The sequence below is a fragment of the Coregonus clupeaformis genome, chromosome 28 (genome assembly GCF_020615455.1).
Source record: "Coregonus clupeaformis isolate EN_2021a chromosome 28, ASM2061545v1, whole genome shotgun sequence".
NCBI lineage: Eukaryota > Metazoa > Chordata > Actinopteri > Salmoniformes > Salmonidae > Coregonus > Coregonus clupeaformis.
The window spans coordinates 29,971,712-29,990,750 of NC_059219.1; the positions used below are offsets into that span (position 1 = coordinate 29,971,712).

Consider the following 19,039-nt stretch of genomic DNA (forward strand, 5'->3'; position numbering starts at 1 on the left):
AAATGTACATAGGATTCATAAAACAGACATGGTTTTCTTAAAACATCCCAAATTGGCAGATTTACCCATGTCAGCTTTTCCCCAAACCTTGCTCTGGGGTCTGTTGTACTGGTCGTGTGATAAATACTGAACAAGAATGTAAAAGTTATTGTATATTATGTGGTGTTCATGCCTCTTCCAGTTTATCATACTTTTAATTATTATAGGGGCCAAGAAACCCAAGACTTTGTGAATCTAGTCAAAGTTAAGACCATTCAAACATCTAAACCCAACCAATGTTTTAAAAGGAGCAGCAGTCACCGGGCTTCATTGTACAGTCGGCACACCCACCCAAAAAGAGAAAAGGCACATTAAACGTTTAAAAGACACCAATACTGTAGAAATATGAAGCCAAGTCAATCACCAGCAATCCCATGCCATGATATTAAACACTAGCAAGGAGGCAGGATGCTACTCAAACTTTAACCTGAATGTGTCCACCACTGCTAACAAAGGAACTGAGAATAACTGTAGAAAGCCATACATTGTTTAGAATTGTTCATATAAAAATGATGCAGTCTTCCTCTCCCATAACAAAGTAACAACTGTGCATTAAATGTTGAATCTTCTAGCCCGAAAACTTCCAATGACAATTCAAACATACATTTTCTTTATTCAAATATTTCCTTTCTACACAGAGGGAGTAAGATAGGAATATAGACTTCACCATATTACTTTATGCTTTTACATAGTTGATCACTCACTACTAACAGTCTTAAAGTTCACAAAGCAGATTGGACATTGATGTGTCATACCCAGAATAAATTATAAAAGTGCACTAGAATAAGTGTTGACTTGGTCAATCAAAAAATGGCATCTCCTTTGGCTGTAGACAGTCCTTGTTGTTAGTCATTTGATTAATTTCTCTCATTGGTGGTTGGTCATCTGTACGTCCTTTTAGAGATCCCATCAAATGGAGACTCGCTCACTTTCAGAGGAGGCCCCAGGTCTTATATTCTAGCATGGTAGTGTCAGTCTCACTGGATAGTTTGATGAATCTATGTTTACATTTACATTTGAAAGAGCAAAACATATTACAAAATGTGCAAATTAAACATACATATTAAATGTAGGCTACAAACATCAACATACAACTCAGACATACTTTTATGTTCTCTAGCAGTTCCTTGAAGACTATCGTGGGAGGCAGTGAATTGTTATAAAAATATGGTAGCTTAAGCTTGTGGCATGAAACACAACCAAGCGACAGAAAAAAGGAGTGGAAGAAGACAGGTTAGTAGTGACAAAGGCAACCAATGACAAAGGAAAAACCTAAGAAAGAAAACTCCCACATTTACAGATTGGAAGACGATATGTGAGCAGCTTGGGTAATGATGAGACTATGGCATCCTTCTCATCTAGCAAAGAACTTGGAAAGGGTCGCGCTCTCTGCTCGGCAGTGGCTACTTGAGTTCAGGGATGAGCTGAGACCAGCTGATGTTCCCCATACCCAGATCATCATCCTCCAGGCCAGAGAAGCTGATATCCACTAAGATTTTGCTCAGGCTGTCATTCATGGTGTCCAGGACCAGGCCCTCCGTAAGGGAGCGGTTGGCTGTGGAGGGACCCCCGATCTGGAGCTCTCTGGAGCAGCCCTGCAGACGCTCTGGCCCCGGGGAGTAGGTGTCGGTGGGGCCAGCCGCGGATGAGGAGCGTGCCGAGGTGAGCAGCTCACAAGGGGAGTTGAACAAGGGCAGGTCCTTAAAAGGAGTGCTACTGAAGCTGAAGGGGGTGTGGTCATGGTGGTGCGGGGTGAAGCTGGAGCCTGGGGTGCGGATGGGGCTGAAGTCCAGCATGCCACCTCTCTCCTTGCCCAGCGGGGTCACCCTCCAGGGCTCTAGCAGCACAGTGGGTGGCTTGCTGGGGGTGGAGGAGGCTGGGTGGCTGCTCTTGACGGGGGTCTTGAAAGAGTACTCCCTGCAGGGGCTGTTAGGCTCCGGCCGGGGGTCGAGCTCGGCGTCCTGGAACGCGGAGCCGTCGGAGGCCAGGCCCGAGTCGAAGAAGGTGCTGTCGGGGAAGAGGAGCACGGGCTCCTCGTTGGAAGGTAGGACGAGGCGCTGCTTGCGACGGGAGCTGCTGACTTCCCTCCTGGCGTTGGTCAGAACAGCCCTAGGGGTAACGGGGGTCAGGGGCACACAGACCTGCTCCTCCTTCATCTCCTCAATGGGAGGAGCATACAGCATCACTGTGGAGGCATCACTGTACGTAACCTGCCAAACACACAGTCACAACATGTATTGATTTAATAATTATAGAGAATCAAGTAACCTCCCGGCACTTCACAATAAAAAGGTCTGGGTGATGGTGAGACTTTACCTTGGGAGCTATACGGACCCTCTTGCCCCCTCCTGAGGAGCTAGATTTCTGCTGGGGGGCAGAGAGAGGAAGCTGTGTGGACGAGGACAGGAAGAGTGACTGGGTGAAAGGCAGCTGGATGGGGACTAGGTAGGAGTCTGCACGAGGAAGAAGGGGCTTCATCTTCCTCTCTGAACATATGTAAGAGAGAAAAAAGAAAGTCATGAGGCAACAGCTACACATCAATAATGTCCAACTCTCAAAGGTTTGGTAATCGGCCAGCTGCTTGTTTCCCCCCATGTCTTTCACTCACTCACCAGGGGCACCGCCAGATGTTTTCTTGATTTCAGGAGCAATTCTCTTCTGTTGCTGCGGGAGACAATTGAGACATTAACTTCTTATTCACAACACAGCTATTCTAATCTAAATGGTCCCTTTGTCTTCTCAAAGACAACATATGAAGACAGCATCAGTTAGACCTGTGTAGGAGAAGTTACTGACTATGTACGGTGGTCCTGTGATGTCTGCCTTTCTCTGCCTACACCTCGCATCTCTTCCCTGAAATTAAATGTCAGCTTAATGAGCTAAACAAGAGCAGATGGAAAGCATGTCCTGTCCTCCCTGACTGACTGCTCTGACGACTGCCCCAGAGGAAAAGGGTAAAACAATCTTACGTGTTGGTCATAGACCTGCATGGTCCGAGGCGAGATGGAAGTTGGATCAGACTCAGTCTGTGGGGTGGAAAATTGGTCAAAAGGGACAGAGTTATCATAAAGATAAGAATCAAAAAGTAGATTGCAGAGTTAGACAGTTATATGCAGGGATTTGTCATGTTGTGGAGTCCCATAGAGTTGTGATTGGCTGGTGACAAAATATGACTTAGAACAGAAAAAGTGGGTAACATGCCGACCTTGTAAACCTGGTCAAGAGTAAGGCAGCGATTGGCCTCTGGGCGGATGGTCCAGTAGGAGACCTTGCCATCTTGTGTCGTCTCACGGATGAACATGTCATGCAGGGAGAGATTGTGGCGGATGGAATTCTGGCAGAGGAGCATAGACAATATCAAACTAAGAGGATGTGGCTTATGGCATTGGCAATTATACACGTTTTTGTTGGGTAGTTAAGGGGTATTTTTCTGCTTCTATTTTAACATGATCTTGTCCTCAACTATTACAGTGGCACCAATAAAATCTTTATCTGTGACCAAGGGCTTATTGTGGCTGTTTACCTTCCAGCCTGGCTTGGCCACCTTTCTGAAATATGGAAAGTGGTCCTCAATCCAAGTGTAGATCTCTTTCAATGTCATCCTCCTGCTCTTCTTACTGTTGATGGCAAACTGAATCATCGCCATGTATGAGTAGGGTGGTCTCTCTGACAAGGGGTCTTTGACAACCCTGTGTGCTTCCATTCGCTCACTTTGTGACTGTGTGCAAAACAGAACAAAAGAGAGGTTGGTTTTGTTTGGCCCATTTAGACACTACTCTTTTAAGACTCAACAAATGCAGCAAGCATGCAGCACTAATATCACACTTGAGTGCAACACTGTTGAAACATACTAGATAAAATTATAACATGTCGCCGGTGACACCCTCCTTGAGCATCACTGTTTACGTACGTCCGTTGACAATCACACTGAGATGCTAAAAGAGGAGACAAACCTGGAGAATCTGTTGGCAAGCATCATGATTCTCTTTGTTGGCAGCTTTCTTAGCAGGATCTGGTCCAAGACTGTCTGTATTCATCCTCCCAAGCCACTGAATGTTAGTAAGGCTGTCATCTAGTGGACTGCAATCAAGGTCCCTATTCACTGTGAAATAATAAAAACTGTGCGCATCAACAATGTTCATCATCAAACAGTTAAACAACACCTGAAAAGTGGAGGGTCATTTCACTCAAAATCATGAAAGCAAATAAACGTACATGGTTTAATTGTAGTTAAAGTCTTAGTATCCTGTAGGCAGTCCATTGTTGTTGCTTTCTCTGTGACAAGAGCTATGCTACTCCTACCAGAGCTGCGACCTCCCATATAGGTAGATTGACAGGAAGAATCTGCACCATCCTTGATAGAGCCGCCACCACTTAGAAGGATGAATTTGTTTGGTCCTTGAGAGCCACACTCCTTCCCCTTGGCAGTGAGGGCCCCAATTACACTCTGAAGGTCTGCAGTTTTGGGGATGACAACCACTTGTGTGCCAGGCATAGTGGGATGGTCCATGATACGGATGCCATCAGGAAAACACTGGCCACCTGAGGGTTTGGATGTGGATGCTTCCTTGCGCCGTAGTCCATCGGGCTCATCAATTGCTGGTTCATTTCCCTGGAAAGGCAGCTTCCTCCTCTTGAGGATCAGGGGCCTTCTTGGGCTCTGTCTCATTCTGCTCAGATTACAGAGGCTGGCCCTTTGACTTCACTTGATGTCTGAAGAGATAACAGGTAACGTTAAAGTTAGAAGGTAACATTATTAAAGTTAGAATGTAGCGTTACAGCCACAACGACATTTTCCCAGGGGAAGAAAACGCTGGTTAGGTTAGAACTAGTTAACTATAAATGGCTAAATGATAGCTAAACTGAGCTGATGACAACTTTCTACCGGAGTTGATGGGCTGCAACTAAGCAAGCAAGACTGTCGATACAAAAGTAGTTAGTTCAAAAATTATCCAAGGTTCTTTTGATAGGCAAATGAAAGTAGCGTTAGCTAGCAAGCGTAACCTGGTAACAACGCCGAATTAAATTTATATCGGATATTGATCACATCATGAACTGATGTTTTCCATAGTTGTGCTGACGTTACTCTAGTACTGTAACTTGCTAACCTAACTATACTCTAATATATTTGATTGTAGCAATAAATAAATAAAAAATAGCCAGCTAATTGTTAGCTAGCTAACGATTTTAGAATAGAAATACCAGTCTTTCAAATATCAGCTAACGTTATGGTTATGACGCACCGTCTTCTAGAACATGATGCTATTAGCTAGCTGCTAATCCACTGGTTTATAGTTAGCTAGCTAACACCCAAAGAATGTAAAAAAAAATATTCCCAGAACTAGCTAATAGCTAGTTATCTAGCTAGCTAGCTGTAGTAGTTAGCGAGTCGCGCGTTTAGTTTCCCAGCTAGCTGCTAACGTTAGCAACTTTAACCAAGTTGAAAACAACAAACCTTCATATTATGGTGATGCAATGCGCTTTTGTCCTGGGTTACTTGACTCCTTAATTAAACAATGACAATAATCGGAAATTAAAGTTGACAGGTAGTTTGTAGATGTAATATACTAGGCATATCTCCACTTCCTTTCATTCAGTGTGAAAGTGAATGGGATTTTGAATTTTGGCGCAGTATTTGCGATTCCGGTTATGTGACCTTTGCATATCCAATGGACTGAAGCCATTGGATGTGAAAACCAATCAGCGTTAACCATTATGTTAACCAGGAAGAGTGGAGAAGGACAGCGAAGAAAAGCGATTGCCAAATGTTTGTCCTTTCTGATTCTGACATTATTTCTTGAAAACATTGATAGCTAGCTGCTTCTGGCATGCAATATACACCCAGGTACGTCGTGTGATATAAGCTGCATGGCTTACTGTGTTCATGGAAGGGTACTTCGCTCTGTTGTGTTATTTTGTGTTTGTAGTTAACTAGCTAGTAGTTAACCAAAGGCAAGTTATAGGCTATAGCGTTATAACGTTGCTTATATGCCAACTCTGTTTCATACTGCATTCCTTTGCTGCGTCACGTTATATTTCACCTTCTCTTTATCCCATCAGCTCCTCAGCCATGATATCTGATGCCCTGTAAAACAAGAAAAAAATATTTGCCAAACTCACAGAAGCCGCCTCTGTTGTTTTTTGAGCCACCACTTGATGGTGCCAGATACCACACCGTGCCTCAAGTGAGAGGCGCACTCAATCCCAAGTCTTTTCTGTTTGAGGAGCAACGACAGAGCAGCAGCACAGCCTGTTGTTCTTGGGTAATCACAGTTTATCATCATACACATCAAAAGTTATCATAATCAATCATATGTTATTAATGTAATTATTTACTATCTTCTGAACGTTGTCCGTTCAAACCATATACTATAAATAATGTATAACAAACATGTTCAAAGATGTCACGTCTCTGTCACTCAATTTCAGGTGAGTCCACAGTTTGATCAACTACCGCCCCCTGCACCCAGAGGAAGGCGAGGGAGGAAGAAGTGCCTCTCTGCAACAAGCATTCTTGACAGGAGTTCTCAATTATCCAGAAAAAGTAGTGTTTGCAAGTTCCAATCCTTATCCTTTCAGAGAAGGTCAACAGCCCAAGCTCTCCATCAAAAGCATGCACGTGGAAAGAAAGCTGTAGAATCTGCTGTTGGGGCCAATGAGGATCAGCAGGGCTTGCAAGTGCATAAGGTCGGTTCTCTAAGTACCGAGTACCTAAGTAACCAAGATGAAACGGAGACACCAAAACTGAGAACTTCTCTCAGGAAAGGGACAGCTGAGAGGAGAGGGTTGTCAGAGATGACACCTGAAGGTGCAGCATCAACCTCCAGCAGATGTGTGGAACCCCTTAGAACGTCAGCTGCCAATGTTGCCAGACATGACACGAGCCCAGCGTCATGCTCTGCTTGGACTCCTGCCTCAGTAACACACCACACCCCTGGCACGGACAATGTCTTCTCCCCACCTGATGTAGAGACTCCACAGTTACACCATGATGGTGGTTCCTCCTCTATCTCCTTTCTTCGCATGCTGTTGCCTGTGTCACAGCCGTTGACCCCGCCACACACCGTGACTTCAGAGATTTTAGCAACAGACACCCCAGAGAGGGACTATGGAGTCAAGGTTACATGGAGGAGGAGGAAAGGGCTGATGAGGTTGCTGAGGGACAGAGGTCAACTTACAAGTGCCGAGGCACTGATTAGCATCTAATCAACTTAACTGTAAATGTTGACATTTTATTATCATGTTCTGCAATTAACACTGAATTGTAGTTAACATTGTAGTTAACACCACATTAATAAATTGGTCCACTGATTGAAAGTGATATGTTGCAATGACCATAATATTATCGAGTCCTCTTAATTGTTTTGCTGCTCAGGTTAACTTGGCATGTTGTCCATGTGCAGTTGGTAGTTCAGCGCCTGTTATGGATGTGGCTCTATCTAGCTTCTTGTTTTCTTTGTACCCTGGGTCCACATTCAATCTTTTTTTAAATATAGGTTGTTTTTCAATTGAACGTACACTACCTGTCAAAAGTTTTAGAACACCTACTCATTCAAGGGTTTTTCTTTATTTGTACTATTTTCTACATTGTATAATAATAGTGAAGACATCAAAACTATGAAATAACACGTGGAATCATGTAGTAACCAAAAAAGTGTTAAACAAATCAAAATATATTTTATATTTGAGATTCTTCAAATTGCCACCCTTTGCCTTGATGACAGCTTTGCACACTCTTAGCATTCTCTCAACCAGCTTCATGAGGAGGTCACCTGGAATGCATTTCAATTAACATGTGTGCCTTCTTAAATGTTAATTTGTGGAATTTCTTTCCTTCTTAATGTGTTTGAGCCAATCAGTTGTGTTGTGACAAGGTAGGGGTGGTATACAGAAGATAGCCCTATTTGGTAAAAGACCAAGTCCATATTATGGCAAGAACAGCTCAAATAAGCAAAGAGAAACAACAGTCCATCATTACTTTAAGACATGAAGGTCAGTCAATACGGAACATTTCAAGAACTTTTAAAGTTTCTTCAAGTGCAGTCGCAAAAACCATAAAGTGCTACGATGAAACTGGCTCTCATGAGGACCACCACAGGAATGGAAGACCCAGAGTTACCTCTGCTGCAGTGGATAAGTTCATTAGTGTTACTAGCCTCAGAAATTGCAGCCCAAATAAATGCTTCACAGAGATGAAGTAACAGACACATCTCAACATCAACTGTTCAGAAGAGACTGTGTGAATCAGGACTTCATGGTCGAATTGCTGCAAAGAAACCCCTACTAAAGGACACCAATAATAAGAAGAGACTTGCTTGGGCCAAGAAACACGAGCAATGGACATTAGACCGGTGGAAATGTGTCCTTTGGTCTGGAGTCCAAATTTGAGATTTTTGGTTCCAACCGCTGTGTCTTTGTGAGACGTGGTGTGGGTGAACGGATGATCTCCGCATGTGTATTTCCCATCGTAAAGCATGGAGAAGGAGGTGTTATGGTGTGGGGGTGCTTTGCTGGTGACACTGTGATTTATTTAGAATTCAAGGCACACTTAACCAGCATGGCTACCACAGCATTCTGCAGCGATACGCCATCCGATCTGGTTTGGACTTAGTGGGACTATCATTTGTTTTTCAACAGGACAATGACCAACACACCTCCAGGCTCTCCAAGAAGGAGGAGTGATGGCGTGCTGCATCAGATGACCTGGCCTCCACAATCCCCCGACCTCAACCAAATTGAGATGGTTTGGGATGAGTCGGACCGCAGAGTGAAGGAAAAGCAGCCAACAAGTGCTCAGCATATGTGGGAACTCCTTCAAGACTGTTGGAAAAGCATTCCAGGTGAAGCTGGTTGAGAGAATGCCAAGAGTGTGCAAAGCTGTCCTGAAGGCAAAGGGTGGCTATTTGAAGAATCTTAAATATAAAATACACTTTTTTGGTTACTACATGATTCCAAATGTATTATTTCATAGTTTTGATGTCTTCACTATTATTTCACAATGTAGAAAATAGTAAAAATAAAGAAAAAACCTTGAATGAGTAGGTGTTCTAAAACTTTTGACCGGTAGTGAACATGCATAATGAGTACCCGTTGTGAGATTTACAATACTGTAGTATCTTTGGTATAAATATAGGGGTCTATTTACTAGCTACATTTGTGGTAACATAGAATGCAGAAGCAAAGAAATCTGTCCAATCACTCAAGTCTATATAACCTGCCATCCAATAGCATAGTTCGTTGTAGTCATATGCGGTAACTAGGGCTGGGGAACAATTCTACAAGCGTGTCAAGGAAAGTGGTCTGCTGCACCAGGAGGCCACCACCAGCTGGGGATCCATAGCAACCGTGGATAAACATGAGTTACTACAGCATAAGGTAAGCAATATATATATATATATATATATATATATATAGTTCTTTGCCCATGATATCATGTAGTAATGCTGTGTCAAAATTGGATGGGTGAAGTATGTCTGGTGGTGGTGTGCGAGACTAGTCTGTCACTTCACTTTTTCAGAAGGCACTGTTGCTCGAGAAGACTATGATGCTAGTTTGGCAAATGTTAGCCTAGCTAGTTAACGTTTCTTGATTGCCTGAAGATAGCGAGCTCCGTGAAGAGACGAGCAGAGGCAGGGTGATGAATCAACAATAGAAGATAACACCAAGCACAAACTAAAATACATATTTTTCACAACTTGAAATGTAGCTAGCTATTCAATTTTTCTTGTCAATAATCAAGCAGAGTTAAACGCTTATCATTAACCATTTGGGCATCGTTTTATCACGAAAAGGAAGCGTGAGCTGGTCAGTGAATTGTAGCTAGGAAAACTACATTGATTGCTAGCTAGCTAGCGTGCTTGTTAACAGTAAAACAGAAAGCGCACAATTCGTCATGGGTTGCTCGTTAACTTTTTGATTAATGTTTTGTAACGGGAATGGGTTGGATTTTTTTTTATTTTAACTTGCTAGCTAGCTATAACGTTCCATCTGAAAAATGCAAATATGTCCAAATTGCATGAACATCCACGACGCTATAACGACGTTATAAATAGCCCATCTGGCCAGGCTCGAGCCTTAAATATTTTGGGTTGCTAACGTTACATTATTGCGTCACGAAAGCCATCAGATGGGGCATATATTACACTAGATTTCTCGAGTTACTGTGGCTTTGTCATAGGAGCTTGCACCATTGTCCTTGGAGACGGCACCGCAGAAATGTGGGTACTGTAGCAGCTTGCTAAAAAATACAATATTGGGGCCTATGAGGGGGGCAATCTCGGCAACATCACTCTGCACGGTCACCACCAAATAAGTCTCCCCAAACGGAAGAAGTGACAGGATGAACAACGTTAACAAAAGCAGGTGAATCAAGCTAATATCATAGCATGGTGATGGTATGGAACTGTGTTGAGGCCTAACATGAGACAGACAATCCGATGTTGAATAGGGTGTTGGATGGTTCAGTTCATGGATGTTTTAGTTCATGGTTAATGATGTGGTAGTTATGTGATAAGCTACATGGAGGCAATAGACACATGACAATGTGTCAGTCAGAGTACGATTCTTATTTAACACTATCTGAACCCGTCATCATAACAGGCATAAACAAAGTCATGAAAGTTTGTCATCAAAATGGATGCTAGTATAACACCCTTAGCTGATCAAAAGAACATTGTTTGTGTCATAGTAACTGGGTCATAAACAGTATAAAGTTTATGACCCTGTTATTAAGACACAAACAATGTTATTTTGATCAGCTAAGGGTGTTATGCTAGCACCCACAAGTGAAATCCCATGCATTGCTTTTGCAACCTCATTTCACCCTGTGAAATTGAATTTCATTTAGGGATTCTTACTGTTTATTGCACTAGCAAACGTTTTCCTTATGCTGTGCATTCCTGGTCAAAATAATGACATTCCACCCCCGATATGATTGTGGGTTGGAATGTAGGATGGCTGAATGTTATGTGACTATCTGGAGGCAATAGAGAATTTCACAGTCTTTGGTTTTTAAAGCGTGCCCACGAATGTTGCATTACCATTGCACCCACAACAAACAATATTATTGGCTATTCCCTTTGTGACATCAATGCACACTGGAAAATGACTCAGGAAAATTAATAGGCAAACATGTTGACACAAGACATGCAGTGTTTCTTCTAGGATTTCCACCTAACATTTTAGAGGCCCTCTTGGATGCTGAGACGAAATGTTGCAGTTTTAAAGCAAATTTCCTACAATTCTACACACTTTGCCATGGGGATGAGATAACATTTACCGTTTTAAAGTAACTGGCCAGTGAAAATCTAACTTTAAAAAGTTTATGTTCTGTTAACTCATACCCAAATAATGTTGTTGACTCGTCCTATACTCATATTTGTGGCCAAAGCATAAATTGGAGAAAAAACACATCAAAAACTCCACCTCAAACTTGTATCTCAAACAGACCGTTTAAAAAAATGAGCTGGCCAATCAGTGGTCTACTCGTATTAATATTTTTAATGACCGGTATACGCCCACACCATTCTGTTGTTGGGGTACGCCCAAACCATTCCAACACAGAAAAGCTGCTGTGCATACTTAATTAAACATTTTTGGAAGGAAAACAATTGTACTCATATTGTAATTAATTATAGGTCATATTTCATATTAATCTGGAAACACTGGACAGGCAAATTTCCTGCAATTCTATATATTTTGCCATGGCTTATGCTGTGTTCAAATGCTATCTGAGTGACTCAAACATTATAACAAAATCAATGGGGGCCCCATGCTAGTTCTCAAAGATGATCTTATTTAAAAATATATAGCCTCATTATCTTTTCTACATACTTTATATCTGTTTTTAGTCGTTTTAAGTTTACACTGAAAACGTTTTATGAATATAGGGGAAACACTGACATGACATGTTGGAGCATGCCTCTCCCTGTCTCCTCCTACACTAAAGCTTCTCAATCAGTTTCAGAACTGAGGGCACTGGGCTTAATGTAATGGCTTGTCTGAGGGAAATCAACTCTCCCTATGGTCCGTCAGCACTCCTATTGATGTCTGTTTGATGTCTGTGCATTAGGACTGTGCTGACCAGAGGTGCCCTGAGAGCAGAGCACGTTGCTGTGTGCGTAGGAGGTTACCGTAAGCTCTGCAGAGAGAGAAATCCATAGGTCCATTTTTACCCTGAGAGGAGATTAAAATCAGAGAGCAGTTCCCACCCTTTCCTGTTCAAATGTGGACTGTGATTATTTGATGTAATCTGCTTGAGTTCCACACCATGTACTGTTGTAGTTCAAGGAGCACTTCAAAATGGGTAGGCACGCCGCACTATGAAGGCAGGAACAAAACCATGGGTAGTCAGAAAAAATAAACAGAATTGACTGCAGTGTTTCAAAGTCTCTTCAAGGATGTCTGTTTTATCTTTCTTTCTCTTTTTAGAAAGTTAGACCCCAGGCCATCAGTAGGTTATAGCTAGGGGCTAAGAGCAGGGAAGTTGTCCTACAGTGAGGTGACGTCATTGTGATGGGAACTAGGAACTATGTGCATATGTAGTCTTTCAGAGGATGTGTGTGGAGGATTAGTGTGAGGAACAGACATATAGCCGGGGCAGGGTTTCCGTCAGGAAAATTTGGCGCCAGACAACGTGAACGGCAAGATTTTAATTTACCGGACATCCATATGCATTGGGTGCGTAACATATTAGGGAGTCATCCCATGGCGCTCAAACGCACATTTAGATTATTGTAATTAATCTTAGCAGAATAGAAATTAGCCTGTAAAGTTATAATAAAATAAAGTACAATGATGTTCTTATACCAACATGAAAGGTTTTATCGAAAAGCAAAACATTTCCCATTGGGTCTACATCGCTGCTATAAATCATAAATGAATATCATTCTTTTTTTTATATATTTCTTTAGACTAGATTAACAAGTCGCCTACACAGTAATATAATATTTGTATAATATATTTTGCGAACGACCTGTCCTATAGGCTATTTGTATGAACATTTTAATTAATAAATAACAAACCACAGCTGGTTTCAAATACAATCTAGGCCTCTAATTTAATTTAGCCAATGCATGAACATTTTAATTAGGCCTAATAACAAAACATGGCTGTCTATTGACACCAGAGCCGGCCCGCCTCACTCCCTATTCCAGCTGCCATTCAGCACCACAGCAGTGAAAAGAGGCCATTCTAGGCGGCCACAAAATGAACAAATTATCAAACTGATGTTGGACAATCAAATTCGATATGTAAATAAACAAAATGAGTTAAGGCTGGTTCATTGAGAGAAGGCTTATTTTACAATTCTCCTGTGAAACGAGGCCTGCGCCATGCATTTATAAAAGCACTTCTTTCCAAAGCTCAATGTTTCGTTTCAAAGTGCTACTGAATAAGCTCAACTGAAATGCACAAATAGTGTATGATACACATCATCACTCTACTCTAGTCTATCAATCCATTCCAAATCTATATAGGCCTGACCTACTATACATGTTGATCTTGCCTAGGGAAGCAGCAGAACTGCTAGGACCGGGCCTGACAAACACAATAATTTGCCTCTAATTTACTTGCGTTTGCGGCAGACCTTGGCCTGCTCAAAGTGAGCCGTTGCTGTTGGGAAGTCAAAACTGTCCAACTCCTTGGAGCAGCTTGATGCACATCAGCCTCGTTACTTTGTCCTCAAGAAGGTGCGTTCTTAAGGCCGTCTTTACTCTGATTTGGAGCAACAATCCTCTCTCGACGGGCACTCTGGAAACAGGGATAATCAACACAATCTTCGCCAATTTTGCCCAGTAGGGGTACACTTAGCTGAAGTCCCTTGTGAGGACCTCGCGCCTTTAACTTGAGTTAAAATATAAACACAACCAACACTACTGTCCCAGCAGCTTGAGGATTTATTATAGAAACACACTGACACTACTGTCCCAGCAGCTTGATGATTTATTATAGAAACACACTGACACTACTGTCCCAGCAGCTTGATGATTTATTATAGAAACACACTGACACTACTGTCCCAGCAGCTTGAGGATTTATTATAGAAACACACTGACACTACTGTCCCAGCAGCTTGAGGATTTATTATAGAAACACACTGACACTACTGTCCCAGCAGCTTGAGGATTTATTATAGAAACACACTGACACTACTGTCCCAGCAGCTTGATGATTTATTATAGAAACACACTGACACTACTGTCCCAGCAGCTTGATGATTTATTATAGAAACACACTGACACTACTGTCCCAGCAGCTTGATGATTTATTATAGAAACACACTGACACTACTGTCCCAGCAGCTTGATGATTTATTATAGAAACACACTGACACTACTGTCCCAGCAGCTTGATGATTTATTATAGAAACACACTGACACTAATGTCCCAGCAGCTTGATGATTTATTATAGAAACACACTGACACTACTGTCCCAGCAGCTTGATGATTTATTATAGAAACACACTGACACTACTGTCCCAGCAGCTTGATGATTTATTATAGAAACACACTGACACTACTGTCCCAGCAGCTTGATGATTTATTATAGAAACACACTGACACTACTGTCCCAGCAGCTTGATGATTTATTATAGAAACACACTGACACTACTGTCCCAGCAGCTTGATGATTTATTATAGAAACACACTGACACTACTGTCCCTGTCACAGTTCCCTCAGCCAGAACCCAGAAGCAGACCAGGACAAGGAGAGTTGAACGAAGGTGAGGGTTTATTTAGAAACAACCAAAAGGTGCAGAATAATCCAGGGACAGAGCGGGCGGCGTGGATGAGTAGTTGGGGGTGCAGCACTAGGTCCAGTGATGGCTCGGCAGCCGCCGACCATCAGGCAGAGGTGGGGTGAAGGTTCCGGACGTGTGACTGCAGGTGGAACAAAAACGGAGGTAAGGACACAAAAACTCAACAAAGTACAAAACAACAAAACTCACGCTAGAAACTCTAAACTGATACACAGAACACCTACTGTTCATGGCTAACGATCCGGCAGGAACTGGATGTTTGGCCAGAGCCTAAAAAGGGTGATGATGAGGGCCAGGTGTGCAGATTGCTGACGGGATGCAGGTGCGGAAAACCAGAGAGCTCCCCGGAGCGTTCCCGAACCCTCGGGAAACTGGAGACTACGAACACAAAACACTAGTCCACAGACAGGACCCGACTCAGACTGCCGGGATCGTTACAGTACCCCCCCTCCGACGAACGCCACCGGGCGGACCTCCCGGAGCGCCAGGATGGAGGCGGTAGAAATCCCTGATGAGGTCAGCATCTAGGACCTGTCGCCGCGGAATCCAGCTCCTCTCTTCAGGACCATACCCCTCCCAGTCCACGAGATACTGGAAACCCCGGCCCCGCCGTCTGGAATCCATGATGCGACGCACCGTGTAGGCAGGACCACCTCCGATCATCCGAGGAGGAGGAGGAGGGAGGCGGAGGAGGCAACAGAGGACTGAGGAAGACAGGCTTGAGGCAGGAGACATGAAAGGTGGGATGGACTCTGAGCGTCCTCGGTAGTTTGAGTCGAACTGCCACCGGATTGATCACCTTCTCCACCACAAACGGACCAATGAACTTCGGTAACAACTTCCTAGACTCAGTCCGTAACGGAAGATCCCGTGTGGCCAACCAAACCCTATCTCCGATGGTATAGGTGGGAGCGGGGATCCGGCGACGATTCGCCTGGAGCTGATACCGATCCGAACCTCTAAGGAGTGCCTTTCTGGCCCGATGCCAGGTCCGGTGGCAACGACGAATATGAGCCTGAACAGAAGGCACTGATAGCTCCTTCTCCTGAGAAGGGAACAGGGGAGGTTGGTAGCCATACAGGCACTGGAAGGGAGACATCCCAGTGGCAGATGTAGGGAGAGTATTGTGGGCATACTCAACCCAAGGCAACTGAGAGGCCCAGGAGGTGGGGTTGGAAGAGACCAGACAGCGTAGCGTGGATTCCATCTTCTGGTTGGCTCTCTCCGCCTGACCATTGGATTGGGGGTGAAAACCAGATGTGAGACTGACTGTAGCTCCAATGGCCAAACAGAAGGACTTCCAGACAGCAGAGGTAAACTGAGGGCCACGGTCGGAAACGATATCACTGGGCAAACCGTGGACCCTGAAAACCTCCCTAACCAGGATCTCGGACGTCTCCGAGGCAGAGGGAAGCTTGGCAATAGGCACAAAGTGGGCGAACTTGCTGAATCTGTCCACGATAGTCAGAACGACCGTGTTCCCCTCAGAAGCCGGGCAACCCCGTGACGAAGTCCAGGGCCAGATGCGACCATGGACGCCGGGGAATAGGAAGGGGGTGAAGTAGTCCAGCGCTGGGCCGATTGGTACTCTTATTCTGCGCACACACTGGACAGGCAGCAACAAAACCCCGAGTATCCTCGGCCATGGCAGGCCACCAAAACGTCTGCGAAGAAACGCCATAGTCCGAGCCACGCCAGGGTGACAAGCCATCTTGCTGGCGTGGGACCATTTGAGGACAGCAGGACGAACCGACTCAGGCACAAACAACCGACCGGGTGGACCGTTACCGGGACCGGGCTGAGTCCGAAGGGCCGCCAGCACCTCCTCCTCAATCTTCCACATAACTGCTCCCACGACGCAGTTCCGGGGGAGAATAGTCTCGGTCTTGGACCCACTCTCCTCCGTCTTGGAGAACATCCGGGACAAGGCGTCCGCCTTGCCGTTCTTAGATCCAGGTCGGAACGTCAGGGCAAACTTGAATCGTCCGAAAACAACGCCCACCTGGCCTGACGGGAGTTGAGACGTTTAGCCGATTGCACGTAAGCAAGATTCTTGTGGTCAGTCCAGACAAAAACGGTTGCTCCGCCCCCTCCAACCAGTGACGCCACTCCTCCAAGGCAAGTTTCACCGCGAGAAGCTCCCGGTTACCCACATCGTAATTCCTCTCTGCAGGCGAAAGGCGACGAGAGTAGTAGGCGCAGGGATGGAGTTTACTGTCCGTGGAGCATCGCTGCGACAGGATGGCGCCAACTCCCACATCAGACGCGGGCCCACTTCAACGGCAAACTGACGGGCCGTGTCCGGTTGAGAGAGAATCGGTGCGTTGGTGAATCGCCTCTTCAAATCCAGAAACGCTCGATCCGCCTCCGGATTCCACTTGAAGGTCCTGATACTGGAAGTCAAGGCAGTTAATGGAGCGGCCACACGGCTGTAATCCCGGGATGAATCTGCGGTAGAAATTCGCAAACCCCAAAAATCTCTGGAGTTGCAATCTCGTACCGGGCTGGGCCCATTCCAGAACCGCTCTAACCTTCTCCTGATCCATCCTAATCTCACCCCTGGAGATGATGTACCCGAGAAAGGATGTAGTGTGGGCGTGAAACTCGCACTTCTCGGCCTTCACGAACAGGCGATTCTCCAACAATCGCTGCAGAACCTGCCGGACATGCTGGACGTGGTCGGAAGGTTCCTTCGAGAAGATCCGAATGTCATCCAGGTAAACAAACACGAAGAGACCGATCATATCTCTCAGGACGTCGTTCACCATACTCTGGAATACCGCTGGAGCATTGGTCAGTCCAAACGGCATCACCTGATACTCGAAGTGACCCATCGGTGTATTGAAACCCGTCAACCACTCGTCCCCCTCTCTGATCCGGACCAGGTGATACGCATTGCGTAGGTCTAGCTTGGTGAACACCGTAGCACCCTGTAAGGAGTCGAAGGCAGAACTCATCAAGGGCAGGGGATACTTGTTCTTGACCGTGATGTCATTCAACCCCCGATAATCAATACACGGTCGAAGAGAGCCATCCTTCTTTCCCACAAAGAAGAATCCTGCCCCCAGGGGTGATGACGAGGGACGAACGAGACCAGCAGCTAGGGACTCCTTGATGTAGGTCTCCAACGCCTCACGTTCAGGTCGGGAGATACTGTATAACCTTCCCTTGGGGTAGACAGCTCCAGGAACCAGGTTGATGGCACAATCATATGGTCGGTGGGGAGGAAGTGACAGAGCCTTCTGCTTACTGAAAACTTCCCCAAATCGTGATATGTCTCGGGAACCAGGGACAAATCTGGGGGTTTAGCCTCAATCACCTGACTGGGAACCGAATGGGGGCAGGCAGTCTTGAGACAGTTAGCATGACAATCAAGGCTCCAACTCGTTACCTTGCCCGTCACCCAATCGAACGTGGGATTGTGTTCCTTCAGCCAGGGGTATCCAAGGACCAGAGGAACATGGGAAGACGGCAGAATGAAAAATGAAATCATCTCAGAATGATTCCCCGACAACCGCATCTTAACCGGTTCAGTCCTCATCGTGATACGTGCCAGACTACTGCCGTTCAGAGTGGTCGCTTCAATGGCTTCCGGCAATTGCTCCTTGGAAAGCCCCAGCTGTTCCACCAACTCGGCATCAAGAAAGCTTCCATCGGCACCTGAATCGATAAAAGCGTTAAGCGCTAAGCTCTGATTCCTGTTCACAAGGGTAGCCGGGAAGCGGGGTCTGACAGAGGTACTGAGAGGTTGAAACTGGCTCGCTAAAAGTCCTCCCAACTTTAGCGAGCCGGGCAGTTTGGACGACCGCCGGAACAAGTGGAGATGTAATGTCCCGAGCGACCACAGTAGAGGCAGCAGTTGGTCTTACGTCTATGTTGACGCTCCTCCCTTGGTTAACCCGTGCCGCCCCACTTGCATGGGTTCAGAATCGGGAGAGAGGTCCTCTCCACTAATCCTTAGTGGTGGAGAATGATCGACGTGTTCTGGTCCACCACCCGACCCGACTGGGAACTGAGAAGCTGATCGATTGGACGGACCCCCATTGCTTCTCCCTCCTTCGCTCTCGGACTCGATTATCCACCCGAATAGACAAGGCTACCAAGCTGTCCAGGTCACTAGGCTCCGGATAGGAGATCAACTCATCCTTGAGCTGCTCCGACAGGCCCTGGTAAAAGGCCGCTTGCAAAGACTCCTCGTTCCACCCACTCTCCACAGCCAACGTCTTGAACTCGATCACGAA

At 45.2% G+C, this 19,039-nt stretch overlaps 3 protein-coding genes across 6 annotated transcripts in view; 2 read left to right on the top strand and 1 right to left on the bottom strand.

Moving 5' to 3' along the window:
- Window positions 1-626: 626 nt before the first annotated feature.
- On the bottom strand, window positions 627-5,644 carry LOC121557838 (forkhead box protein M1-like). Of its 4 annotated transcripts, none has more exons than XM_045208849.1 (9): window positions 5,495-5,644; window positions 4,255-4,752; window positions 3,993-4,141; window positions 3,563-3,757; window positions 3,245-3,373; window positions 3,009-3,065; window positions 2,652-2,703; window positions 2,356-2,525; window positions 627-2,249 (listed from the first exon to the last, which is right to left on the bottom strand). In XM_045208849.1, exons 2-9 carry the CDS (start codon window positions 4,706-4,708, stop codon window positions 1,443-1,445), a joined length of 2,013 nt encoding a protein of 670 aa, XP_045064784.1. In that variant the 5' UTR covers window positions 4,709-4,752; window positions 5,495-5,644; the 3' UTR covers window positions 627-1,442. The 4 variants fall into 4 exon arrangements, with proteins under 4 accessions (XP_045064784.1, XP_045064785.1, XP_045064786.1 ...); XM_045208850.1 differs by lacking the exon at window positions 5,495-5,644 and adding an exon at window positions 5,044-5,227; XM_045208851.1 differs by lacking the exon at window positions 5,495-5,644 and adding an exon at window positions 4,925-5,035.
- A 125-nt stretch (window positions 5,645-5,769) lies between these two features.
- Window positions 5,770-7,360, top strand: LOC121557837. The gene is made up of 3 exons (XM_041871305.2): window positions 5,770-5,884; window positions 6,100-6,302; window positions 6,469-7,360. Exons 2-3 carry the CDS (start codon window positions 6,120-6,122, stop codon window positions 7,243-7,245), a joined length of 960 nt encoding a protein of 319 aa, XP_041727239.1. The 5' UTR covers window positions 5,770-5,884; window positions 6,100-6,119; the 3' UTR covers window positions 7,246-7,360.
- A 1,949-nt stretch (window positions 7,361-9,309) lies between these two features.
- LOC121557848 (tubby protein homolog) overlaps window positions 9,310-19,039 on the top strand; it is a 41,507-nt gene continuing 31,777 nt past the window's right edge. Inside the window, exon 1 of the mRNA XM_041871316.2 lies at window positions 9,310-9,414. Within this exon, the coding sequence (XP_041727250.1) occupies window positions 9,395-9,414 (20 nt within the window). The 5' untranslated portion in view covers window positions 9,310-9,394. The remainder of the gene's footprint in view (window positions 9,415-19,039) is intronic.

What these genes read in the sequence shown, in the direction of transcription:
- LOC121557838 (XM_045208849.1), bottom strand. Translation starts at nt 4,708, where the DNA reads ATGAGACAGAGCCCAAGAAGGCCCCTGATCCTCAAGAGGAGGAAGCTG. An exon ending in TGGCCAAGCCAGGCTGGAAG is followed by an intron (nt 3,374 to 3,562) that starts GTAAACAGCCAC and finishes CTCCTCTGCCAG; the next exon opens with AATTCCATCCGCCACAATCT. An exon ending in GGGTCCGTATAGCTCCCAAG is followed by an intron (nt 2,250 to 2,355) that starts GTAAAGTCTCAC and finishes TGTGTTTGGCAG; the next exon opens with GTTACGTACAGTGATGCCTC.
- LOC121557837 (XM_041871305.2), top strand. Translation starts at nt 6,120, where the DNA reads ATGCCCTGTAAAACAAGAAAAAAATATTTGCCAAACTCACAGAAGCCG. An exon ending in GCACAGCCTGTTGTTCTTGG is followed by an intron (nt 6,303 to 6,468) that starts GTAATCACAGTT and finishes ACTCAATTTCAG; the next exon opens with GTGAGTCCACAGTTTGATCA.